This window comes from Macaca fascicularis, chromosome 1, assembly GCF_037993035.2.
Source record: "Macaca fascicularis isolate 582-1 chromosome 1, T2T-MFA8v1.1".
NCBI classification, from domain to species: Eukaryota; Metazoa; Chordata; class Mammalia; order Primates; family Cercopithecidae; genus Macaca; species Macaca fascicularis.
In genome coordinates, this window is record NC_088375.1 from 205,913,020 (window position 1) to 205,941,017 (window position 27,998).

At 44.0% G+C, this 27,998-nt stretch overlaps 1 protein-coding gene across 50 annotated transcripts in view; it reads right to left on the bottom strand.

Annotated features, from left to right (window-relative positions):
* The window catches only part of EPB41 (erythrocyte membrane protein band 4.1), a 232,990-nt gene that overhangs the window by 4,529 nt on the left and 200,463 nt on the right, over positions 1-27,998 (bottom strand). For 18 of the 50 annotated variants that reach the window (XM_074014591.1, XM_074014571.1, XM_074014565.1 and 15 more), the window contains 3 exons: positions 16,735-16,863; positions 6,430-6,531; positions 3,357-3,437 (listed from right to left, as the gene is read on the bottom strand). In XM_074014591.1, the coding sequence (XP_073870692.1) occupies positions 3,357-3,437; positions 6,430-6,531; positions 16,735-16,863 (312 nt within the window). Of the gene's footprint in view, positions 1-3,356; positions 3,438-6,429; positions 6,532-16,734; positions 16,864-18,085; positions 18,536-27,998 lie in introns of all 50 variants that reach the window. The other 32 variants (XM_074014542.1, XM_074014538.1, XM_074014537.1 and 29 more) reach the window with 5 other exon arrangements.

The following is a 27,998-nucleotide window of genomic DNA, read 5'->3' on the forward strand; positions in this document are numbered from 1 at the left end:
GGCTTCTGGACTATTAACACAGGGACAGGGAAGGTTAGCGCTGACTTCCAGGAGCTAGAGAGGGGCTTCAGAGGTCATAGCTGTATCTGTTATATGATCTTTTTTTTTTTTTTTTTTTTTTTTTGAGACGGAGTCTCGCTCTGTCGCCCAGGCTGGAGTGCAGTGGCCGGATCTCAGCTCATTGCAAGCTCCGCCTCCTGGGTTTACGCCATTCTCCTGCCTCAGCCTCCCGAGTAGCTGGGACTACAGGCGCCCGCCACCTCGCCCGGCTAGTTTTTTGTATTTTTTTAGTAGAGACGGGGTTTCACCGTGTTAGCCAGGATGGTCTCGATCTCCTGACCTCGTGATCCGCCCGTCTCGGCCTCCCAAAGTGCTGGGATTACAGGCTTGAGCCACTGCGCCCGGCCTTTTTTTTTTTTTTGAGATGGAGTCTCGCTCTGTCACCCAGGCTGGAGTGCAGTGGTGTGATCTCAGCTCACTGCAACCTCCACCTCCCAGGTTCAAGCAATTCTCCTGCCTCAGCCTCCCAAGTATCTGGGATTATAGGCATGTACCACCGTGCCCAGCTAATTTTTGTATTTTTAGTAGAGATGGAGTTTCACCATGTTGGCCAGGCTGGTCTCGAACTCCTGACCTCAAATGATCCACCTGGCTTGGCCTCCCAAAGTGCTGGGATGACAGGTGTGAGCCACCGCGCCCGGCCTATATTATCTATTATACCTATCTATTATCTATCTGTTATACCTAGGGGGGTCAGAGAGGATTTACTCAAGATGTGAATCTAAAGGACAAAACAAAATCTATGTTCAACATGGGGTAATTGGCAAGTTCAGGACAGGAGAGGAAAGTAAAGAAGTGTGCAAGGAAAAGGAAGATGTCCTTGGCCAAAACAGAAGAAAGGAAGGAAGAGGAGAAGGGACTGTTATATGCCATGCACTAGCCTAACCACATTACTTATTACTTAAACTCTATTAAGTTATTTATTATTTATTAATAACTATATTATTTATTAAGATAAATATTATCATTACTTATTATTTACTTGAACTTTACAACTTAGTGAATTAAGGTAATGTCATTATTTGCATTTTATAGGTAAGGAAATCGAATTTCAGTAAAGTGCTTATTGTTTCATAGCTAGTAGGTAGTGAAACAGGGATTTTTTTTTTTTTTCTTTTTGAGATGGATTCTCACTGCCCAGGCTGGAGTGCAGTGGCGTGATCTTGACTCACTGAAACCCCTGGGTTCAAGCGATTCTCATGCCTCAGCCTCCCAAGTAGCTGGGGTTACAGGTGCCCGCGACCACACCTGGCTAATTTTTATATTTTTAGTAGAGATGGTGTTTTGCCACATTGGCCAGGCTGGTCTCAAACTCCCGACCTCAGGTGATCCACCCTGCTTGGCCTATCAAAGTGCTGGGATTATAGGCGTGAGTCACCACGCCCAGCTGTGCAATAGGGATTTTAACTCAAGTCGATCAGACTTTCCTCTTTACCACACTGTTGTTTAGTTTCTGAGGGTTTAGTTTGAGGATCTGGAGGAGCTTTGATTACTTTAGAAAAGCTAAAGAGAGCAGAGGGAAAGTCAAAAGAGCAAAAACACCATCCTCTTTGGGCTGCAGTCTCTGAATTTGTAGGCTCCCTTATGGAAAAGGACTCAGCTAGAAATGACCAGCTGACTACTCACCTGGCTCTTAAGAATCATCTTTAGAAGGGGCAAGGGAAGAACGAAAACCCTCTTTTGGTCTCCTGGCTCTATGAACGGCATTCTTAGAACTACCACCTCTACGGGCCCCTGCCCATTCTCCCTGATCCTGTTTGCCCAACCCATCTGCTCACACTCAAGCCCAGTTCAAGTCTTCTCTTTGGTGATTCTGCCTCCGCCCACCTGTCTATGAAAGTCTGCTGCTCCACACTGCTTCTCCTTAACAGTTCTTAAAGTGCCTCCCTCCCCAGCCAGAGTGTACCACAGCTTACCCCTTCCATGCACTCTCAGTAACTAGAAGAACTGAGGGACACTGGAGCATCCCTCTGAGCTATCGAGTGTGCTTGGCCCTTAGACCCTGGAAGAAACCTGTAATCATCCTTATTTTACAGATGGTGAAACTAGAGCTCAGATTAGTAAGATAAGTTGCTCAGGGGCATATAACCAGTTAGGTCGCAGAGTCAGGATTCAACCCAGGTCTGTCTCACTCCAAACCTCAAACACCTTTAACCCCATTGCTTTTGCCGTCTAGTGCAGACTGAGCACATAGCAGGGGCTCAGATCACACCAGACTGAGTGGGTGGGTGCAGGCTTCTCAAGCAGCAGGACCCACTGAGCTGGGCCAACAGGCTGCAAGATATTTAGGCTTTGTGGCCTCATTTCTGGGACCCTGTGCCCGCTATTCTCAGCTGTAACTCTCAACCCTGCCTCCAAGGGAACTGCCAGCACTGTAGCTCAGTTTTTCTTTTTTTAAAGGCACTCAGCATATCAGCATAAAAAGGCCACAGAATTATTGCTCCAGCAACCCTGTCAGTGATTCCAGAAGTATTTGCATGCAGTGTCTTCCGCCCCCTCTTCTCTGCAGCTTTACTGTTCTAACATCACCCAGCAGAGAATTGGGAACATTAATCCTGACCTTATTATTTGCTAATTGCTTGCAGCACACAATTAGTACCCAATTAACATAAAAATATAGAATTTTAGCACTCAGGCCCAGAAATTATCTAGATCAACCCACTCTCTTTTAGGAGAGGACAAAAAATCAGCGGTAAAGTGATTTGCCCAAGGTCACACAGCAAGTTAAAGATGTAGGGCAGAAAACAAGTTTCGAGTCTGCTGGTGTCTTACCCACTATACTATACTCCTGCTCGTGTCTTCTCAGCTGTTCCACTCTCTAAGGGTAGGGGCATGCTTCCCTTTGTTTTGATGTTGTCTAGCATGGGTTCAGGTACCTGTACCTTCGGAATAACAATAGCTCCATTTAACTGAGCTCACCACGTGCCACCAGCTGTTCATCCAGTATTTCACCCGATTCTCACAACAACCCTGAGAGGGAGATACTATCATCTTCATCTTACAGATGTGGAATGGAGGCCCAGAGAGTTAACAGCTAGAATATAGTAAGAACTAGCAATTGAATCAAGTCTTGGAATCCAAAGCTCATGTTCTTTCCATTACATTTCCTGGCTCCTCAATCTGTGGCCTCCATCCCACAGGCCTCTTACTTTGATTCTCTTTGTCTTTCTTCTCAATTAAGAGCTACAGTGGCCAAAGAGGCTTTTTGCAGATGAAGATGGCAAACAAACTCCTGTATTCGTCAGTCTTCCTGCCCAGGGACCCCTCCCAGGCCCAGAGCTCCTCAACATTCTCACCTGATCATGGTCAATATCAGCATCTCCTGTGATCACAATTCTCTTTTCAATACGTGTCTCTGAAATCCCACCTTTTACAGTCTGGAACCAAAGAGAGGATGTCATATGAGATCAGCGATATAACAAGAATAATAAAAAAAAAAAAGAGGCCAGGTTTAGTGGTTCACACTTGTAATCTCAAAACTTTGGAAGGCTGAGATAGGAGGAATGCTTGAGGCCAGGAGTTTGAGACAAGTCTGGGCAACAAAATGAGACCTCATCTCTTTTAACAAACAAACAAACAAACAAACAAACAAACAAAAACAGCAAAGATTATTCCGAAAGCTCCACTCTAAATTTTAATCTACTGCTGGGTACTGCAAAGGACAGCTTTCTAACCTACTTGTCCAAAATCTCAACCGGACCTGCTACTTCTACTCCCTTGTAGAGCACAATTCTACTCCCTTGGATTATTAAAATCTTTTTTTTTTTTTTTTTTGAGACGGAGTCTTGCTTTGTCCCCAGGCTGGAGTACAGTGACATGATCGCCACTCACTGAAAGCTCTGCCTACCAGGTTCCCGCCATTCTCCTGCCTCAGCCTCCCGAGTAGCTGGGACTACAGGCGCCCGCCACCTCGCCCAGCTAATTTTTTTGTATGTTTAGTAGAGACGGGGTTTCACTATGTTGGCCAGGATGGTCTCGAACTCCTGACCTTGTGATCCGCCCACCTCAGCCTCCCAAAGTGCTGGGATTACAGGTGTGAGCCACCGTGCCCGGCTGGATTACTAAAATCTTTATTAAGCGAAACAGAAAGTCACAATTCTGTATTTACTTTCTCCTTTTTCTTCCTCCTGAATACCACAGAGATTTAGCAAGTAAACAAAATAGGACTTTCTGTGCTCTTCTCTTTTTTTTTTTTTTTTTTGAGATGGAGTCTCGCTCTGTCGCCCAGGCTGGAGTGCAGTGGCTGGATCTCGGCTGTGCTCTTCTCTTACACATTTCTGTTTGAGAGTCCGGATACTGATCCTCTATCTTTTTTTTTTTTTTTTTTTTTTTTTAGACAGAGTCTTGCTCTGTTGCCCAGGCTGGAGCGCAGTGGCGTGATCTCTGCTGACCGCAGCCTCTGCCTCCTGGATTCTAGCGATTCTCCTGCCTTAGGCTCTTGAGTAGCTGGGATCACAGGCGCATGCCACCATACCCAGCTACTTTTTTGTATTTTTAGTAGAGGGGGGTTTCACCACGTTGGCCAGGCTGGTCTCGAACTCCTGACCTCCCGATCCACCTGCCTCGGCCTCCCAAAGTACTGCGATTACAGGCGTGAGCCACCACGCCCAGCCTCCTATACATTTTAATTGACCATTTTCTTTATCTTTTTTTTTTTTTTGAGACAGAGTCTTGCTCTGTCACCAAGGCTGGAGTGCAGTGGCATGATCTTGGCTCACTGCAACCTCTGCCTCTTGGGTTCAAATGGTTTTCCTGCCTAAGCCTCCCAAGTAGCTAGGACTATAGGCGTGCGCCACCGTGCTTGGCTAATTTTTATTTTTTTAGTAGAGATGGGGTTTTGCTGTGTTGGCCAGGCTGGTATTGAACTCCTGACCTCAGCTGATCCGCCCACCTCGGCCTCCCAAAGTGTAAGGATTACAGGTGTGAGCCACTGTGATCATTTTCAAAAGGAAAAAAGTCTGAAGGCTAACAAACATGTCACACAGTTTGAAATTGGGCTCTTTTATTTTAAAGCATTTTCATATTATTGATGTCAAAGGTCTTCACATAATCTCCTAAGGGTGGGTAGATTTCTCTTTCTGGTAGATGAGGAAAACCAAGGTCTAGACACATTAAGTTAACTAGTTTCCAGTCATCTGTGTATTGATGACAGAGCTTGGTCAAGAAGCTTATTTTTACCTATTAAAAAAAGTATTTTCCTCTAGTGCTACAGCAAACATAGATTGCCGCTGATTTTCTGGGGGTAGTTCCAATTTTAGATATTTTCTCTCTCTTGCTTCCTACAAACTATATTCTAATAATTCCAATATTTCAGCATCCAAACAAATTCTCCTGGCCTTGTCCCTGGAATGCTGTAAAAATTCTTCCTCAGACCCAGACTTCTGATTTTGGGCTTGGAAAATATGGTTGTATAAAAATACCAAAAATAATTTCCCTTAAGCTGACTTTTTTTTATTTTTATAGAGACAGGGTCTTGCTCTGTCACTCAGGCTGGAGTGCAGTGGCATGATCACGGCTCACTGCAGCCTTGATGCCCTGGGCTCAAGTGATCCTCCCACCTCAGCCTCCTAAGTAGCTGGGACCACAGGCATGTGCCACTATGCCCAGCGAATTTTTTTTTTTTTGTATTTTTTTGTACAGATGAGGTTTCACTATGTTGCCCAGGCTAGTCTCAAACCATTTGGCTAAAGGAATCTACCCGTCTCGGTCTCCCAAAGTACTGGATTACAGGTGTGATTACACCATGCCTGGCCCCTTGAGCTAACTTTTTTTGAGATGGAGTCTTTCTCTGTCGCCCAGGCTGGAGTGCAGTGGTGCGATCTCTGCTCACTGTAACCTCTGCTTCCCAGGTTCAAGCAATTCTCCTGCCTCAGCCTCCTGAATAGCTGGGACTACAGGCGTACACCACCACACCCGGCTAATTTTTGTATTTTTAGAGACGGGGTTGCACCACGTTGGTCAGACTAGTCTTGTACTCCTGATCTCAGGTGATCTACCTGCCTCGGCCTCCCAAAGTGCTGGGATTACAGGTGTGGGCCACCGTGCCTGGCCAGGCTGACTTTTTAAACTTACTTCCACAGCCAGACAGGGGACCCACTGACCAGAGAGACAGACAGATGCGTAAAGAGAACAACCACACCTACCTTTAGGAGACTACTAAGTAGGCAGGGATACTCTCAGGGTATCTCCCTAGATTTACTGCTGGGGAAGGCAGCAGGGCCTTTCCATCCGGGACTCTTTGAATAATGTGGCTTACTAGGGATGGAGCTGAAAATATTTGCTTATGGACTAGGGTCCTTCTTGCAGAGAGGTGGCAGCAAGCTCAGCCTGCCCTTGGGTTCCATAAGGAGGTTCTAGCTGGTCTGTTACCTTGGTAATTTGAGTTGTGGTGGTGCTGCTTGTGGTCTCAGATGTGATAGTTTGAGCTGTCAGCAAGACTCCTGGGTCCAAGTCTCCACTGTTGTCATCAGTCTGCAGAAGAAAGCATGGCTCATCATCATGCCTCTCAGGAAGACTGAGCAAATGTTGCAGGCTGCAGCTTTGCTCTTCAGCTGCACATTCTGATGCAAAAATCTCATTCCCTTAGAGTGACCTCTTTTTTTTTTGAGACGGAGTTTCGCTCTTGTCGCCCAGGCTGGAATGCAGTGGCGTGATCTCAGCTCACTGCAACCTCTGCCTCCCGGTTTTAAGCGATTCTCCTGCCTCAGCCTCCTGAGTAGCTGGGATTGCAGGCATGCACCACCACACCAGGCTAATTTTGTATTTTTAGTAGAGACGGGGTTTCTCTATGTTGGTCAGGCTGGTCTCGAACTCCTGACCTCAGGTGATCCACCCACCTCGGCCTCCCAAAATACTGGGATTATAGGTGTGAGCTACCACACCCGTAACCTCTTAATAAATAAAATAAATTGGGCCATGCTCGGTGGCTCATGCCTGTAATCCTAGCACTTCGGGAGGAGGAGGCGGGCGGATCACCTGAGGTCAGGGGTTTGAGACCAGCCTGGCCAACACAGTGAAACCCTGTGTCTACCAAAAAAACAAAATTAGCTGGGCTTGGTGGCGCTTGCCTGTAATCCCAGCTACTCAGGAGGCTGAGGCAGAAGAATCACTTGAACCTGGGAGGCGGAGGTTGCAGTGAGCCAAGATCGCGCCACTGCACTTCCGGCCTGGGCAACAGAGTGAGACTCTGTCTAAAAATAAATAAAATAAAATAAAATAAATTCCCTGGGCACAAAGTTCCTTCTAAAAAAAGTTGGATGGGTATAGTTTCCTTAGCATTGAGTCAGTGACAGGAATGGATTAGAAATAGGAGGCAGGGGCCGGCAGGGGCCGGGAGGGGTGGCTCACGCCTATAATCCCAGCACTTTGGGAGACCGAGGAGGGCGGATCACCTGAGGTGAGGAGTTCGAGACCAGACTGACCAACATGGAGAAACCCCATCTCTACTAAAAATACAAAATTAGCCGGGTGTGGTGGTACATGTCTGTAGTCCCAGCTACTCGGAGGCCAAGGCAGGAGAATAGCTTGAACCCAGGAGGCACAGATTGTGGAGAGCCGAGATTGTGACATTGTACTCCAGCCTGAGCAACAAGAGCAAAACTCTGTCTCAAAAACAAAAAACAAAACAACAACAACAACAAAAAAAGAAATAGGAGGCAGGAACATAGCCACAGGTTCAACAACAAGAGTGACAATAAGTGCACGTATAGCATTTTATAGTTCACAAATGCCTTTCAAACATTATCTTTTTTTTTTTTTTGAGACAGAGTCTAGCTCTGTTGCCCAGGCGGAGAGCAGTGGTGCAATCTCAACTCACTGAAACCTCCACCTCCTGGGTTTAAGCGATTCTCCTGCCTCAGCCTCCTGAGTGGGAATATAGGCACACGCCACCATGCCTGGCTAATTTTTGTACTTTTTTCTTTTTTTTTTTTTTTTTTGAGACGGAGTTTCACTTCTGTTGCCCAGGCTGGAGTGCAATAGTGTGATCTTGGCTCACTGCAACCTCTGCTTCCCAGGTTCAAGCAATTTTCCTGCCTCAGCCTCCCAAGAAGGTGGAATTACAGGCGCCTGCCACGACGCCTAGCTAATTTTTGTATTTTTAGCAGAGACAGAGTTTCACCATATTGGCCAGGCTGGTCTTGGACTCCTGACTTCGTGAACCCCCGACCTCCACCTCCCAAAGAGCTGGGATTATAGCTCTTTGAGCCACCACGCCCAACCACTAACTAATATTTTTTTCAGCCAAAACCAGTCATCTACTTTAGATTCAGACTCAACTAATATTTATCATACTCCTACTATGTGCCAAGCATATAATTCAACTGTTATCTCAGTTATGCCTCTCAGTATCTGAGGGAGGAACCATTATTATATACACTGTACAGTTAAGAAAACAGAGCTCCAGAGAGGTTAAGAATTTGTCCAAAACTCTAATGGGTGTTTGAACTAGGACTCAGGGCAAGAAACTTCCTGTGTGGAGTCTGGGGTTTGGGTCCTCACCCAGACAGTAACCAGCTGTGGGACCTTGGGCAAGTCATTCTGACTTCTCTGAGCTTTGGGTTTCTCATTTATTTGATTTTTAAATTTTTATTTATTTTATTTTTTGTTGAGAGAGAGTTTTGCCTTCTCCCCAGGCTAGAGTACAATAATGGGATCTCGGCTCACTGCAACCTCCACCTCCCAGGTTCAAGTGATTCTCCTGCCTCAGCCTTCCAAGCAGCTGGGATTACAGGCACACTCTACCACACCTGGCTAATTTTGTATTTTTAGTAGAAACGGGGTTTCACCATGTTGGCAAGGCTGGTCTCAACCTCCTGACCTCAGGTGATCCACCTGCCTCAGCCTCCCAAAGTGCTGGGATTACAGGCGTGAGCCATTGAGCCTGATCTAGTTTTCTCATTTATAAAAGCAATACTGGGGCCTGGGCACAGTGGCTCACAACTGTAATCCCAGCACTCTGGGAGGCCAAGGCAGGCGGATCACGAGGTCAGGAGTTCAAGACCAGCTGACCAATATGGTGAAACCCTGTCTCTACTAAAAATACAAAAATTAGCCAGGCATGGTGGCACAGGCCTGTCGTCCCAGCCACTCAGGAGGCTGAGGCAGGAGACTCTCTTGAACCCAGGAGGCGGAGGCTGCAGAGAGTTGAGATCGTGCCACTGCACTCCGTCTGGGTGACAGAGGGAGACTCCATCTCAAAAAAAAAAAAAAAAAAAATCCCAGCTGCTTGGAAGACTGAGGCAGGAAAATCGCTTGAAACCAGAAGGCAGAGGTTGCAGTGAGTCGAGATTGCGCCACTGCACTCCAGCCTGGGCAACAAGAGCAAAACTCCATCTCAAAAATAAATAAATAAATAAATAAAATAAAAAATAAAAACAATACGGGAATATGTGTTCTGCCTACACCGTAGCACTTGTAAACAAAGAAATTATACAAATAAAATTAGCTTATAACTTGTTATAACATGAATTTGCATGCCAGAAGGGCTAAAGCTTTTTGAAGAATTCCTCCTCTACAAACCTGTGACTCTATCTTTATCTACCTCCTGCCCGCTCCCTCTAGTCTCTCTTCTGTCTCTGAAGAATGCTAAAGATACAGGAGACACTGTTATGTTTTCCTACTTACTCTGTTCCATACAGGGCCTCTTTTCCTTGATCCTCTTACCAATGTTTCCCCATAATGGTCATTTTATGACCCAGCAATTTGACTCTTAGATGTTTACTCAAGATAAATGAAACACCCACAAAAAGATTTGTGGCCGGGCACGGTGGCTCATGCCTGAAATCCCATCATTGTGGGAAGTGTAGGCAGGTGGATTACCTGAGGTCAGGAGTTCTAGACCGGCCTGGCCGACATGGTGAAACCCTGTCTCTACCACAAAATACCCAAAAATTAGCCGGGCGTGGTGATGCATGCCTGTAGTCCCAGTTACTCTGGAGGCTGAGGCAGGAGGATCGCTTGAACGGGGAGGTGGAGGTTGCAGTGGGCTGACAGCATGCCACTGCACTCCAACCTCGGCAACAGAGTGATACTCTGTCTCAAAAAAAAAGAAAAAAAAAAAGATTTGTGCATGAACATTCATAGCAGCTTTATTAATATTTTCCCAAACTGAAATTCATCCAATTGTCCATCAACGAATGAATAGATAAACAAATTGTGGTATATTCATGCAATGTAATACTATTCAGCAATAAAAATGAGGGAACTACTGATTCACATAACATGGATGAATCTAAAAAACATTATATTCAGAAAGAAGGCAGACACTGTTGGGATCAGTGGCTCATGCCTGTAATACCAGCACTACGGGAGGTCGAGGTGGGTGGATCACCTGAGGTCAGGAGTTCAAGACCAGCCTGGCCAACATGGTGAAACCCTGTCTCTACTAAAAATACAAAAATTAGCCAGGTGAAGTGGTGGGCGCCTGTAATCCCAGCTACTCAGGAGGCTGAGGCAGGAGAATCACTAGAATCCGGGAGGTGGAGGTTACAGTGAGCTGAGATGGTACCACTGCGCTCCAGCAGCCTGGGCGACAGAGTAAGACTCCAATGAAAGAAAAGAAAAGAAAGAAAGAGAGAAAGAGAGAGAGAGAGGAAAGAAGGAAGGAAGGAGGGAGGGAGGGAGGGAGGGAGGGAGGAAGGAAGGGAGGAAGGGAGGGAGGAAGGGAGGAAGGGAGGGAGGGAGGGAGGGAGGGAGGGAGGGAGGCAAAGAAAAGAAAGAAAAGAAAGAGGCCAGGTGTGGTGGCTCAAGCCTGTAATCCCAGCACTTTGGGAGGCCGAGACGGGCGGATCACGAGGTCAGGAGATCGAGACCATCCTGGCTAACATGGTGAAATCCCGTCTCTACTAAAAAAATACAAAAAAACTAGCCGGGCGTGGTGGCAGGCACCTGTAGTCCCAGCTACTTGGGAGGCTGAGGCAGGAGAATGGTGTAAACCTGGGAGGCGGAGCTTTCAGTGAGCTGAGGCTCCGTCTCAAAAAAAAAAAAAAAGAAAGAAAGAAGCCAGACACAAAAGTGTACTACTGTATACTTCTACTTACACGAAGTCCAAATCAGGCAAAACTAAGCTGTACTGATAGAAAGCAGAGCACTGGCTGCCTAAAGGGTAAAAATCAAATGGAAAAGGCTATGAAGGCAGTTTCAGGAGTAATGTTCTGTATCCTAAATGTGTCTTGGTTACACACGTATAGACATTTGTCAAAACCAATCAAATTGCTAGGCATGGTGGATCACGGCTGTAATACCAGCACTTTGGAAGGCCGAGGAGGGAGGATTGCTTGAGCCCAGGAGATCAAGATCAGCCTGAGTAACAAAGTGAGTCCCGTCTGTACAAAAAATTAAATAATTAGGCTGGGTGCAGTGGCTCACGCCTGTAATCCCAGCACTTTGGGAGGCAAAGGCGGGAAGATCATGAGGTTAGGAGTTCGAGACCAGCCTGACCAACATGGTGAAACCCTGTTTCTACTGAAAAAATAAATACAAAAATTAGCCAGGCATGGTGGCGTGCGCCTGTAATTCCAGCTATTCAGAAGGCTGGACAGGAGAATCGCTTGAACCTGGGAGGCAGAGGTTGCAGTGAGCTGAGATCACGCCATTGCAGTCCAGGCTAGGTGACAGAGTGTAAAAAAAAAAAAATTAAAAAGTTAGTCACATGTAGTGGTGTGCCGCTGGAGTCCTAGCTACTTAGGAGGCTGAGGTGGGAGGATCACTTGAGCCCAAAAGGTCGAGCCTGCAGTGAACTGTGGTTATGCCACTGTACTCCAACCTGGGCAACAGTGTAGCCTGTAATCCCTGCACTTTGGGAGGCCGAGGTGGGCTGATAACTTGAGACCTGTCTGTGCATTTCACTGTATGTAAATTTTACCTCAAACACACCCATATACACACATTAAAAAATTACACATAAAAACCATCCCCTCTGACCATGTTTTCCAAAGCATGGAGACTGTGAATGAATAAAAAAATGGTGCTCGGGCTTACTTATCTAGCAAGATAATAAAAGCAAAAGTAGAAATAGTAAATAAATAATAACAATTGCAAATGAGTATCTAGTAATTATTATCTGCCAGGCACTTTGGAAACCTTTTATGTGCATTAATTCATTTATTCCTGACAACAACCCTATGAGGTACAACTATTAGCCACATTTTACAAATGAGGAAACTGAGGCACATGGCGATTTAGTAATTTGACTGCACATTAGTAAGTGACAGGGCAAGTTCAAAGCCAGGAAATCTGACTCTGACTCGAAAGTCAACACTCTTCCCCACTCTACCCCACTGTCTAGCATCAGTAACAAAAAGCAACGTGGGCCAGGAGCAGTGGATCATGCCTGTAATCCCAGCACTTTGGGAGGCCAAGGTGGGCAGATCACCTGAGATCAGGAGTTCGAAACCAGCCTAACCAACATGGCAAAACCCATCTATACTAGAAATACAAAAATTAGCTGGGCATGGGGACGCATGCCTGTAGTCCCAGCTTCTTGGGAGGCTGAGGCTGGAGAATCGCTTGAACCTGGGAGGTGGAGGTTGCAGTGAGCCAAGATCACGCCACTGCACTCCAGCCTGGGTGACAGAGTGAGACTCCATCTCAAAAATAAATAAATAAATAAACAAATAAAAAAATAAAAAGCAATTTGTATCTTGACTGACTGTCTTAAGCCTGGTTAAAATGAAATAAAAGCAAATGTTTAACAATGCAATATAATAATAGCTACCATTTTGAATAGCTAATAAGTACCAGGCAAACATTGTGCTTATTTCAATAACTTGATCAAAGTATTTTTCAGAAGAGAAAACTAAGGCTCAAAAAGACAAGTGACTTGCCCAAGATTACAAAACTAGCAAATGTCAGAATTAAGACCCAAGTCACTCTAATTCCAAAGTCCATGGGCTCTGTCGAGCATATCACGCTGCCTTTATATTTCTCTAATATGTTAGGATATTTTAAAATGACTGCTTCTGTTTCCTTTTTTTGTAGGAGCTACCTACATTCACACCACATGGACTTCTGTGGGCAGTGTGGCTCTAACTTTTAAAACAATTTATTTTGAACCATTTAAATTTTGGGGGTGCAGGGTGCGGTGGCTCATGCCTGTAATCCCTGCACTTTGGGAGGCTGAGGTGGGCTGATCACTTGAGGCCAGAAGTTTGAGACCAACCTGGCCCACAAGGTGAAACCCTGTCTCTACTAAAAATATAAAAATTAGGCTGGGCGCGGTGGCTCACACCTGTCATCCCAGCACTTTGGGAGGCCAAGGCGGGTGGATCACGAGGTCAGGAATTCAAGACCAGCGTGACCAACATGGTGAAACCCCATCTCTACTAAAAATACAAAAATTAGCTGGGTGTGGTGGTGGGTGCCTGTAATCCCAGCTACCTGGGAGGCTGAGGCATGAGAATCGCTGGAACCCAGGAGGTGGAGGTTGCAGTGAGCCGAGATGGCACCACTGCACTCCAACCTGGGTGACAAGAGTGAAACTCTGTCTCAAACAAAAATAAAAATAAAAATATAAATATAAAAATTAGACAGGTGTGGTGGCACGCACATATAATCCCAGCTGCTTGAGAGTTTGAGGCACAAGAATCACTGGAACCCAGGAGGCAGAGGTTGCAGTGAGCTGAGATCATGCCACTGCACTCCAGCCTGGGCTACAGAGCAAGACTGTCTCTTAATAATAATAATAATAATAAAATAAACTTTTTTGGCTATGTCTATGCTATAAAAATTTTAAAACTTCAAAATGTTGTACAGTGAAAAGTCAGTTTCCCTCCCACTCCCGAGCCAAGTCCTGCAGTCTCAGTCTCCTTCATCAGGGGCCACTATACGTTTTGGTTGTTGGTTTTTTGTTTTGTTTTTTTAGTACCCATTCACAGAGACTGTATTGATATACAAGCCTAAACACACATAGCTGCAATATATATCCCTTCTGCCTGCCATAAACAGTACCACCATAGTGCACCATGCCTGTTCACTTACCTATTTATCATGTAGCTTGTTCCCATAAGAAGCTTTAATTAAAGGCCACACAGAATTACCTTAATTGGATGTACCATAATGTATTTAAGCAGCTCTCCACTGACGGACATTTAGCTTGTCTCCATGTTAGTGACAACTTAAAGGGATTCTCTGTCATGTAGAGTAATTATTTCCTATATCCTCTGGCTAATAGCGTGTACAGTTTTAAAGCAATTTCCTATTCCTTTCTTTTTTAGTCCCCTTCACTGTCAAGACCTATTCATTCATTTCTCTGTCTCTCTCGACTGACACATTTCTTTTTTCTTGTTTCTTCAGACACTGTAGTTCTTTACAAGCATTACTCCAGAGATGTTCTAGTCATATTCCTGGCCCCAGACCTCTCCCTACCTTATTTCATTTTGTTTTTCTGATACAGGGCCTCACTCTGTCCCCCAGGCTGGAGTGCGGTGGCACAATCACAGCTCATGCAGCCTCAGACTCCTGGGCTCAAGAGAGCCTCTGCCTCACCTCACCAGTTCATGGCTAATTAGCCACCATACCTGGCTAATTTTTTTGTATTTTAGTAAAGACGGGGTTTCTCTATGTTGGTAAGGCTGGTCTCGAACTAGTGACCTCAGGTGGTCTGCCTGCCTCGGCCTCCCAAAATGCTGGGATTACAGGCGTGAGCCACCGTGCCCGGCAATGCACATGCTTTTAAATTACCAAGCCACACTGTTTCCTAAATGGAGAAAACATCATCCAGTTCATGGTGAGGTGAGGATTAAGTGAAAAGATTTATGTGAAAGCACCTTGCCAGAATTTCACATGGGTAATCTCTTTCCCATTATTCAGACCTCAGCCAAAATATCACCTCCTCAGAGAGGAATTCCCTGATTATCCTAGTCCCAAAGTAGCAATCTTTCATGTAATCCCATATTGTCTAACTCTTTACACCATTTTAGTTTCCTTGCAGCATTTACCACTGTCTGAAATTTACTTATACATTGTTTATGTGCCTTATTGCCTGTTTCTCCTAACTAGAATGTAAGCTCCAGGGGGTAGGGGCTATGTACACCTTGTACATTGCTTTGGCTTAATATGTGAATGCTCAATAAGTATTTGTTGCAGGAATGAAATAACTGTTCAGTTTATAGAGGGAACTGTTTTTCTTACTTTTGGCTTCTGTTGAGTAACAAAAGAAAAACAATTCAACACAAATCAACTCTAGTCCATTCAAACTACCAAAAATGAAAGAGACATTTTACTGAAAGTAGGAAGTAAAAAAAATTTTAGCAGGGCTTAGTGGCACACACCTGTAATCCCAGCATTTTGGGAGGCCAAGGCAGGTGGATCCCTTGAGCCCAGGAATTTGAGATCAGCCAGGGCAACGTGGTGAAATCCTGTCACTATAAAAAAAATTAGTGAGGTGCAGTTGTGCACACCTGTAGTTCCAGTTACTTGGGAGGCAGAGGTGGGAGGATCGCTTGAGCCTGGGAGGTCTAGCTAGTCTGCAGCGAGCTGAGATCATGCCACTGCACTTCAGCCTGGGCAAGAGTGAGACCTTGTCTCAAAAAAGAAAATTTAGCCAGGCGTAGTGGCTCATCAGTAATCTCTTCTTTTTTTTTTTTTTTTTTTTTTTTTTTCAGATGGACTCTTGCTGTGTTGCCCAGGCTGGAGTGCAGTGGAGCAATCTCAGCTCACTGCAACCTCCCACGTTTAAATGATTCTCCTGCCTCATCCTCCTGAGTAGCTGGGATTACAGATGCCTGCTACTATGCCCAGCAAATTTTTGTATTTTTAGTAGAGAAAGGGTTTCACCATGTTGGCCAGGCTGGTCTTGAACTCCTGACCTCGTGATCTGCCCGCCTCAGCCTCCCAAAGTGCTGGGATTACAGGCGTGAGCCACTGGGCCCGGCCACCAATAATCTCTTCTAAAAAGAACTATAATACCAGCACTTTGGGAGGCCGAGACGCGCAGATCACTTGAGATCAGGAGTTTGAGACCAGCCTGGCCAACATGGTGAGCCCCAACTCTATGAAAAATACAAAAATTAGCCATGTGCACATGACTGTAGAGGCTGAGGCAGGAGAATCACTTGAACCCAGGAGGGAGAGGTTGCAGTGAGCTGAGATTATTGTGCCACTGCACTCTAGCCTGGGCAACAGAGTGAGTGAGACTCTGTCTCAAAAAAACAAAAACAAAAACAAAAAAATACTTAGGTCCTCATAACACCATGAGGTAGATATTATTAACATCATGGGCAGGGGAGATCAAGGCTCAGAGATATTCAATTACTTGTCCAGATTAGTAGGTGGAGGAGCCAGGACTTGAACTCAGGCTTTTTTGGACCCAAATCCCATGTTCTCAACCATTACACTAGACTGCCTTATGCAAATGAATTGGGTGGATATAAGCAATCAGATCTAAGGCAATTTTGCTTTAAAAAAAAAATTCAGATGGAATTTCCTGGGCTCAGGAGATCCTCCCACATCAGCCTCCTGAGTAGCTGGGACTACAGGCACACACCAGTGTGTCCTGCTCAATATTTTGCTTTAGATAAAGTAGACTGGGACCTTCTTAGACCAGTAATCTCTTCTAAAAAGAACTGCCCCAGAAAAACCTGGTATTCTTGGTGATAAATGACCAGAAACTCTGTGAAGAAAGGTTATTAATTTTGTTTGCAGCCTTTGGTTCTGAAGCATCAGACCATGTCCTACCTGGGCAGCCTCGTAAGTGATGGTCTTGGTCTCAGTGTGGACAATAGGGACGTCTTTGGTTGGGATTTCACTTTTCACAGCATTGGTATTATCTGAGATGGTGACAGTTTGTGTCTTCACCAGGGGAGGCTGTGAAGCAGTAAGGAAAGAGTTACTAGAGTGTTTCTGAAGGCAATGGAGAAGTAATCTTCTGACACTGATCTGATCAAAGAGTTAGCTTTAATTAAGTAAAGGGCTAGCTCAATCTCCAAAGGTGTTTACTCTGCCCAAGACTTCGACAGTATTCCAAAGTAACCCTGACAAGGTGTCAAATCATGAGGGATATTAAAAAGCGGCATTACTGTAATAACTTTCATAAGCTTATTGGAAAGCTGTAAGATCAGACAGTTATGACTGGTGATATAAAACACTTCAGACTGACCTTCAGAATTTGAATATAAAACGATTTGCCAAATAGCAATCACTTTGATTTGTCCTTGTGTCTGTACCATTATAATTAAGAAAATCAGCCACATTTCCTCCACTAAGTACAAATGGTACACGAAACAGCAGTGGCAATGGAATGCATTACCCTCGACTTCATTAACTTCTTTCAAATCAATGTCAGAGATTCACTTTGGAGTTACTGAGAAGAGACAGTATTTGGAAAACTGGAAAGAAAAAAACAATCAGTTCTACCACCACCTGGTGATTAATCCCAGAATTTCAGAAGAATGAACATTAGTGGAACATCAAAGGCCTTCTTGTCCATCTCCTCACCTTCCCCAGGAGTATAAATCACCCTGAAACTACCATTTGATTGTGATAAGGTTAAGTGGCCAACCACCTTAGCATAGGAAATCAGTGCCTATGATCCTGGAAGCTCTTGTGGGTGGGGTCAGTGGGAGTGGTGGGCTGCACAATGTGGCTGCAGTACATAAATAATTTGGGGCCTGAAATCTCGTAAGAAGATGAGTTGCCCCTTTAATTAAGAGTATTTTAAGAGTATTTTAATTTTTTAAGCATGGTCTCAGAACACTGAAGCCTCCTCGCCAAAGAAGTTGCCACAATTTACCTCTTTCCATGGCCCATACTTGAGCAAGGAAAAGATGAACACACTTAACCAGCTTCATAAAGACCGACAGCTGGAGTTTTGTTCAGTTATCAGAGAAGAAAGCATTTCTAGCCATGGAGTTAATTGCTCTGAATGAATTTCTTTGGCACAATCAAAGACTTTAATTTTACTCTGTGATTTTGAAAACAGCAGGGAGGCCACTACCCTCAGCACACCACCACCATCTCCTACACAGGACAGATTCTGGCCCTCTTCCAAAGACAGTCATTAGACCTGCATCATTGAATAAGTTACTACCTGGAAACTTCGAATGAGGGTGGGGAACTGGTTACCCACATGAAAGTCAAGAAATGATCCATTTTGTTTTCCAAGTGGCTCTCCTGGTGTAACATGTTCTTCACTACTCTCTGCCTTTTTTTCACCAGGTTGCAGCTGACAGGAAGCTGGTGTTACTGAGAACTTTAAGGCACCGGCCTGTTCCTCCACTCCTATACATTCCCCAGTTGGACCTCTTGGCATCTCCTTAATATCAAGATAGCCAGCTGCCCCCTCCTCCTTCTCTTCCGTCTCCTTGCTGCTTATGGAGAGGGAGCCAAAGGCAAAGCTTTGCAGAGACTCCGATGGGGTGGTCATCTGGCTTTTACTAGGAACTACCGAATGCTTGGGACCCTCCCATTCAGAGTCAGGGTTAGTAGATGGCCCCTTTGTCACGACAGCCACCTCCTCTGTGCGAATGCCATTTATACTCTACAAATGAATGAACACATACAAAAGCAAGAAGATTAGGTATAAGTGGGAGAATGAACTCTGAGAATCAACAGTGATTTTTGGAAGCCTCAAAAATATTGCTACTAATATAAACTATGAATCTTAGCTGATAACATGGTCAAAAGGAAGAACTGCTGTTCACTACACATTATCAGCAGCTTAAGCAGTTCCAACCTCATTTTGGTCCTATTTCTATAGCATTGTTAATCTGAAAAACAATTATCCAGCAATTTATATTCCTATGGTCTTCCTTGTGTAACATACTTAAAGGAGTTACTTTGTCATTCCTAAATGCCTAAGTTATTACTATGCACAGGACACAATGCAATTTGTGAGTCAGTCAAAATATATTGTTTTTTTTTTTTTCTTTGAGACAGGGTCTCACTCTGTCACCCAGGCTGGAGTGCAGTGGTGTGACCATAGCTCACTGCAGCCTTGAATTCCTGGATTTAAGGGATCCTCCTGCCTCAGCCTCCAGAGTAGTTAGAACTACAGGCATGCTCCACCAAAACCTGGCTAGGTTTTACATTTTTTGTAGAAACAGGGTCTCACTATGTAGTCCAGGCTGATCTCAAACTCCTGGCCTCCCCTAATCCTCCCACCATGGCCTCCCACGTGCTGGGATTACAGGCAAAACATATTCGTAAGGAACCTAATCAGGTTGAAAAATGTTTCATATTTCCAAACCGTATGTATTCTCACACTAGCCCTGCATGGAGAAGCTAAAATCTAGACTAGCTGTCAGGGAGACAGAAGTTGAGTACATCTAGCACAGGCTTACTTCAATCATTGTCATGACATCAAACATGATATCAAAAATGGTGAAATGTTTCTTTGTAACAATTAAAATGACCCAGCAGCTGATATGTATTTCTTCACAGATGAAAGACACAACACTTCCAACCTCCAAGAGAAATAAATCCTGTAAACACAGAGTTCCCTCCTGGGCCGAATACCTCACTCCACAGGAAAAACAGTTCTAAAGCAAGTAGTGTCAGCACTCTGTATCTGTGGGTTCTGCATCCATAGATTCAACCAACCATGGATCAAAAGTATTTGGAAAAAAAACTGCATCTATGCTGAATATGTACAGACTTTTTTCTTGTCATTGTTCCCTAAAGAATACAGTATAACAACTATTTACATAGCGTTTATATTGTATTAGGTATTATGAGTAATCTAGAGATGATTTAAAGTATTCAGGAGAATATGCATAGGTTATATGTAAATACCATGTCATTTTTAATCCAAGACTTGAGCATTTGTGAATTTTGGTATCCAGGGGAGGTCCTGGAACCAAGGCCCCACAGATACTGCGGGACCACTGTACCTGGAAGAGCATGTGGATGAGAAGATACCATCCCAGTAGATGGACCTATTCCTAAGTTAAAAGAAAGGTGCTCTAGGTGGAAGAAGAAGGAATTCACACTAGTAGGAAATGAATGAGTCATTTGAAAAATAAATAACCTTGCCACAAAAAGAATAAAATCCCTAGGAATGCCAGCTAACCAGGAAGGTTAAAGATCTCTACAATACCACAGGGCTATAGCAACCAAAACAGCATGGTGGGTTGGGCATGGTGGTTCATGTCTGTAATCCCAGCACGCTGGGAGGCTGAGACGGGCAGATCACCTGAGGTCAGGAGTTTGAGATCAGCCTGGCCAACAATGCAAAACCCCGTTCATGCCTGTAATCCCACCACTTTGGGAGGCTGAGGTGGGCAGATCACCTGAGGTCAGGAGTTCGAGATCACCCTGGCCAACGTGGCAAAATCCTGTCTCTACAAAAATACAAAAATTAGCTGGGCATGGTGGCATGTGCCTGTAGTCCCAGCTACTTGGGAGGCTGAAGCAGGAGAATTGCTTAAACTCGGAAGGTGGAGGTTGCAGTGAGCTGAGATCAAGCCACTGCACTCCAGCCGGGGTGATAGAGTGAGACTCCGCCTCAAAAAAGAAAAGAAAAGAAAAGAAAACAACAACAACAACAACAAAAAAAAAAACACCAACATGGTGTACTGGTATGAAAACGGACATATGAAACAGAATAGAGAACCTAGAAATAAGACCACACACCTACAACTATCTGATCCTCAACAAAGCTGACAAAAACAAGCAATGAGGAAAGGAAGGATTCTCTATTCAATAAATGGTGCTGGGATAACTGGCTAGCCATATACACAAGATTGAAACTGGATTCCTTCCTTATACCATATACAAAAGTCAACTCAAGATGGATTAAAGACTTAAATGTAAAACCCAAAACTAATAAAAACCCTGGAAGACAACCTAGGCAATAGCATTCCGGACACAGGAACTGGCAATTTTTTTTTTTTGAGACACAATCTCGCTCCGTCACCCAGGTTGGAGTGTAGTGGTGTGATCCTGGCTCACTGCAAGCTCTGCCTCCTGAGTTCAAGTGATTTTCCTGCGTCAGCCTCCAAAGTAGCTGGGACTACAGACGTGTGTTACCACGCCTGGCTAATTTTTGTATTTTTAGAAGAGACGGGGTTTCGCCATGTTAGCCAGGCTGGTCTTGAGCTCCTGACCTCATGACCCGCCCACCTCGGCCTCCCAAAGTGCTGGGATTACAGGCATGAGCCACCGTGCCCAGCTAAGAACTGGCAAAGATTTTATGATGAAGATGCCAAAAGCAATCACAACAAAAGCAAAAATTGACAAATGGGATCTAATTAAACTTAAGAGCTTCTGCACAGTGTAAGAAACTATCAATAGAGTAAACAACCTACAGAATTGGAGAAAATATTTGCAAATTCCGCATCTGACAAAAGTCTAATATCCCGCATCTGTAAGAAACTTAAACAAATTTACAAGAAAACAACAACCCCATTAAAAAATGGGCAAAAGGACATGAACAGGCACATTTCAAAAGAAGATATACATGTGGCCGACAAGCATAAGAAAAAAGGTTCAATATCACTGATCATTAGAGAAATGCAAATCAAAACCACAGTGAGACACTATGTCCCACCAGTTAGAATGGCTATTATTAAAAAGTCAAAAAATAACAGATGCTGGTGAGGTTGCAGAGAAAAGGGAATGCTTATACACTGTTGGTGGGAGTGTAAATTAGTTCAACCACTGTGTAAAGCAGTGTGGTGATTCCTCAAGGAGCTAAAAACAGAACTAACATTTGACCCAGCAATCCTATTACGAGGTGTATACCCAAAGGAATATAAATCGTTTTACCATTAAGACACATGCATGTGTATGTTTATTGTAGCACAATTCACAATGACAAATACATAAAATCAGCCTAAGTTCCCATCAATGGCAAATTAGATAAAGAAAATGTGATCTATCTATATATATACACACACACACACACACACACACACACACACATACACACACACACACCATGGAATACTATGCAGCCATAAAAAAGAACGAGCTCATGTCCTTTGCAGGAACATGGATGGAGCTGGAGGCCATTATCCTTAGCAAACGAACACAGGAACAATAAAAGCAAACACTGCATGTTCTCATTTATAAGTGGGACCTAAATGATGAGAACACATGGATACAAGGGGAACAACAGACACCAGAGCCTACTTGGGGTGGAGGGTGGGAGGAAGGAGAGGATCAGAAAAAATAACTATTGGGTACTAGGCTTAGTACTTGGGTGACAAAATAATCTGTAAAACAAACCCCCATGACACAAATTTACCTACATAACAAACCTGCACATGTACCTAAAATAAAAGTCAAAAGAAGAAAAAGAAATAACCTAACCAAAGCCAAATGTCATGGCAAGTGACATCTGCATATGCTCACCAGAGAGCTGTATATAAGCCGCTTAGGCATGAAATATTGGTAAGAGCCTTTGACCATACTATAAACCACAGAGAAACAATACAGAAAGGAACTCTTAAGAAGGTGTTCCTGGCTGGGCACAGTGGCTCACGCTTGTAATCCCGGCACTTTGGGAGACCAAGGTGGGTGGATCACCTGAGGTTGGGAGTTCGAGCCTGTCCAACATGGAGAAACCCCATCTCTACTAAAAATACAAAATTAGCTGGGCATGGTGGCACACGCCTGTAATCCCAGATACTCAGGAGGCTGAGGCAGGAGAACTGCTTGAATCTGGGAGGCAGAGGTTGCGGTGAGCCAAGATCGCACCGTTGCATTCCAGCCTGGGCAACAAGAGCGAAACTCCATCTCAAAAAGAAAAAAAGAAGGTAAGAAGGTGTTCCTATGAGTAAACAATATAGTTTGAACCAGCTTACACATTGTAGTACTCAAAGCAATGTTACATGTATTATATTAGGAAAATCACTGCTGCTCCTTAACTTGTAAACCAGCCTCCATTTTGATTAATATTAACCAGGGTTCTATAAAGGCAAGGAAAGACACACTACACACAGGAACTTCAGGCCAGCTTCACTCCCAAGCCATCTGGAAACATGCAACTCAAAAGCATCTCAAACCGGCACCAGTTGAATTCATATTAGGTAGATCTTTCATTGGCTGACAACAAATATGACTTAGGATATGAAAGATGGAACTGAAAGACTGACAACAGGGCTGTCTCTGTCTGCAAATGTATCTGAGATACAGCAATTATTCTTGACAAGAATATATGAATTTCTTCATATTTAACATGAAAATAATACTTGGGTTTGACTTATAGGGTTCTGAGGATCAAATACAATAACATACTGTATATGAAACCATATTGTATACTTCCTCATTTAATTCAACCAACCAATGAGCAGAGCACCTATAATGTGCTAGGGCCTGGGGGACACTAGAATGAATCTGTCATATTGTTAAGATGCTATGCTACTTTCCAGGGCACTTATCTCACTGTTTCTTTTGAGTCAGGCAAGTGGCTACAGAGCTGTTCAAAAATAGATCAGCTGGCAAAACAAATAGGCTTTCTGAAATTGCTACATGCTAGTCCTAGCATTGTGAATAGCTATCTGAACCCATTCACATGGAGAGGAACTTTGGGCTTCTTTAAACAATTTGTCACAACTGAGAAGGCTGATTAATAATCAGAAAAATACCTAAGATAATCAAGTAAGAGCCAATTTTGTGCCAGTTTGTTCAAGTGGTAAGTGGTAGTCTGTCATCAAGAAGCTATTTGTGAACCAAACATTACTTAGGTCAGCATCACCTGACCCACACTTGCCTACTGCTGAGTTAAATTAGACAGATCAACCTATTGTTTTCCAAAGCATGTATAGAAGAGAACAATGATAAAAGCCCTAGACACAGTAATTTCAACCCAACAAATATTTACTGAGCACCTAATATGTACTAGTCTTCAGAAATAAAAGAAAAACATAACAGTTAGGTTGGATTACCATTTATAGCACTCTCACATATGGTCAAATCAGCTTTTCCAGTTGATGGTGTTACCCAGATCTCTAGGACAACAGAGACAACTATTTGTTGAGCATCCTCCCAGGGGTGTAGAATGCAACATGTTGCAAACTAAACTCATCTCTGCTGCTGTCTGGGTATCCCTCCCCAACTTCCTCCATCATTTCTTCTTTTTTTTTTTTTTTCCTTTTCTTTGAGACAGGGTTTCACTCTTGTTGCCCAGGCTGGAGTGCAATGGCGTGATGTCGGCTCACTGCAACCTCTGCCTCCCAGGTTCAAGCGATTCTCCTGCCTGAGCCTCCCAAGTAGCTGGGATTATAAGCATTCGCCACCGCGCCTGGCTAATTTCGTATTTTTAGTAGAGACAGGGTTTCTCCATGTTGGTCAGGCTGGTCTTGACCTCAGGTGATCCACCTGCTTTAGCCTCCCAAAGTGCTGGGATTACAGAAGTGAGCCACCGCATCTGGCCCCTCCATCATTTCCACCATATTGGTAGAAGGTATATACATCCATTCAGTCATCCATGCCAGAATTCTGAGAATCATCTTCAACTCCTTCCTTATATTTATCCGCTAACCCCCAGAGATTATGTCACCAAAGCATTTTTATTCCATTTTAATATCTCCTTTATCTATTTGCTTTAATGTTTCCCTCATCAATTCCCACATTTACTACCTTTGTTCAAGCTCTTCGCCCAAGCTGGAGTAGAGTGGTGCAATCTCAGCTCACTGAAACCTCCACCTTCCGGGTTCAAGTGATTCTCCTGCCTCAACCTCCAAGTAGCTGGGGTTACAGATGCGTGCCACCATGCCCAGCTAATTTTTGTATTTTTAGTCAAGACGCGGTTTCATCATGTTGGCCAGGCTGGTCTTGAACTCCTGACCTCAAGTAATCTGCCCACCACGGCCTCCCAAACTGTTGAGATTACAGGTGTGAGCCACTGTGCCCGGCCTGTTAAAGCTCTTAGAATACCTCATCCAGATTACCACAAATGCCATCAACAGTTTTTCTTCTTTCCTTTCTTCCTTCCTTCTTATCTCAAACCTTCCTTGAATGTTTCATCTATCATGCTGCTAAAGTGCTTATTTCCAAAACTAAACATTGAAAATTCAATTTTCTTTTTTTCTTTTTTTTTTTGAGACGGAGTCTCGCTCTGTAGCCCGGGCTGGAGTGCAGTGGCCGGATCTCAGCTCACTGCAAGCTCTGCCTCCCGGGTTTACGCCATTCTCCTGCCTCAGCCTCCTGAGTAGCTGGGACTACAGGCGCCCGCCACCTCGCCCGGCTAGTTTTTTTTTTTGTATTTTTTAGTAGAGATGGGGTTTCACGGTGTTCGCCAGGATGGTCTCGATCTCCTGACCTCGTGATCCGCCCATCTCGGCCTCCCAAAGTGCTGGGATTACAGGCTTGAGCCACCGCGCCCGGCCGAAAATTCAATTTTCTAGTTTAAAACCCTTCATTGGGTTTTAGTAAGACAGAAAATACTTTAAAATCTGACCCTTACCTCTCTCTCCAGCTTCATCCAGCTACACCTCCACATATATCCTTCTCCCCATTACTTCAACTATTTTTAGTTCCTAGGACAGAGCATCTTTCTCTTACCTCTGTGCCTTTGTAAATGTTATTCCTTCTGCCTGGAAGTCCACACTTAGCTCAACTGTCATTTCTTCTAGATCTTCCTTGGCTGCTTAAAATATGTTTAGATAACAGTCCTCTTTTGTTCCCATTGTACCCTATCATCACTGGCATATTCATCTGTCTTTTCCATTAGACTATGAAATCCTTGGGGGATGAGAACTTGTTATTGTCTTACTTAGCTCTCTTTCTTGTACAATTTTTGGTATGTAATAGATGCTCAGTAAAAACATGTTGAAGGTATGTTGGGTAAATCCAGGTCACTTGAGAACTTCTTCTTTGCCCTGTGCTATTCAGTAACTAAAATGTTTAGAAAAGCACGCTTAGGAAGAAATAAACACTGGCTCATTTGACCAGACTCATAGTCCAGTCCAGCATTTTATCTCCTCCATCAGTAAAATAAGAGAAAACTAATATTTTTGTATGTTTACCATGTGCCAGGTGCTGTGCTAATCACTTTAGCATGTTTTTTCATTGAATTATTGACAGAATAATTATGTAGTAGTCATTATTTCTATTTTATGGATGAACAGATGGGCAGCTACTGTTTAAACTCAGATCTATCTCTGGTTCTAGAGCCCATCTTCTTCCCATGACACCAGAAGGTATTTCAAGTAGGACCAAAGCACATGTCCTATTTATTTTACTCCTGTATATATTTATTTTTTAGAAATAGGCTCTTGCTATGTTGCTCAGGCAGGATTCAAATCCCTGGGCCCAAGGGATCTTCCCACCTCAGGCTCCCGATTAGCTAGGACTACAGGCACATGCCAGTGTGCCCAGCTTCAGGACATGTCCTATCATGCTCAAAATAACACATAGCAAACCTGACTCTAACTTTGAGAAGTACAAACAGTGTCCACACTCCTCTTAATAGTCTGTTCTTAGTGGCTGACACTACATTTTTACATATAAGAAGGCTGAAAAGCCAGAAGATAAGATTGGTCAGAAGAAGATACAAAGTCTCCATGTCACAAGACACCCAGAATTTGGCATTTAGTATCAGTAAAGAATTCTAACTGACAGTGTTGTTGCCTTTGGCTGTGACCATCATCAAGGGCCATTGGATTATATAAGACTGCAACTGCACATACCAAATTAGCCTGAAAACTTGAAAGGGATCTTCTCAAGTAGAAGATAATATATGGCTGTGTCTGAACCATTCTCAGTGACAAAAAGGCAAAGTTGAGACTTAATGTGATTCAAAGGTGTTAATCTAGACATTGCTTACCTGAATTGATGGGGAATCTATAAGAAAAAAGATGCTGGCCGGGTGTGGTGGCTCACACCTGTAATCCTAGCACTTTGGGAGGCCAAGGGGGGTGGGTCACCTGAGGTCAGGAGTTCAGGACCAGTGTGGCCAACATGGCGAAACCCCGTCTCTACTAAAAATATAAAAATTAGCCAGGCGTGGTGGTGCACACCTGTAATCCCAGCTATTCGAGAGACTGAGGAAGGAGAATCGCTTGAACCCAGGAGGCGGAGGTTGCAGTGAGCTGAAATTGTGCCACTGCACTCCAGCTTGTGCGACAGGAGGGAGGCTCCATCTCAAAAAAAAAAAAAAAAAAGAAAAGAAAAAGAAAAAGGAAAAAAGATGCTATGATAGAAAGACTGGCTGCCTATAAAGTACTACAATGATATCTAGTTGGTTTTAATAATATGAAAAAAAGAATGCTAGACAAATATTTAATGGAACAGAAACATTATTTGAAGATTCTCAATTTCATTTAAAAAGTCAATGGCTCCTGCTAAGTCTGATAATTCAGTATTTTCTTTGTTTTGGGGAAGAAAACAAGATTTTTTTTCCTAAAGGCTTTCTCTCAAAAACTATTTATGCAAAGGGATTATGTCTCAGAATCATCAGACCCTGATTATACATGTGCCTTTATGAGTTATAAATTACCCCTTTTTTGACCTATGAATTCCAGATATCATTAAAAGCAGGATATGGGCTGGGCACGGTGGCTCACGCCTACAATCCCAGCACTTTGGGAGGCCAAGGCGGGTGATCACCTGAGGTGGGGAGTTCGAGACCAGCCTGACCAACATGGAGAAACCCTGTCTTTACTAAAAATACAAAATTAGCCAGGCGTGGTGGCACGTGCCTGTAATCCCAGCTACTTGGGAGGCTGAGGCAGGAGAATCGCTTGAACCCAGGAGGTGGAGGTTGCAGTGAGCCGAGATTGTGCCACTGCACTCCAGCCTGGGCAACAAGAGCAAAACTCCAGCTCAAAAAAAAAGCAGGATATGGGTGTTTTATAGGTATTTTGCTGCCTCTCCATTAAATGCAATCCAGAGTCTTTTTCTTTTCAGGTTATTTCTGAAGTAAGGATTTACATATTTGAAGAGACTATCAAAAGAACCACGGTTGGCCGGGCGCGGTGGCTCAACCTGTAATCCCAGCACTTTGGGAGGCCGAGGCTGGCGGATCACGAGGTCAGGAGATGGAGACCATCCTGGCT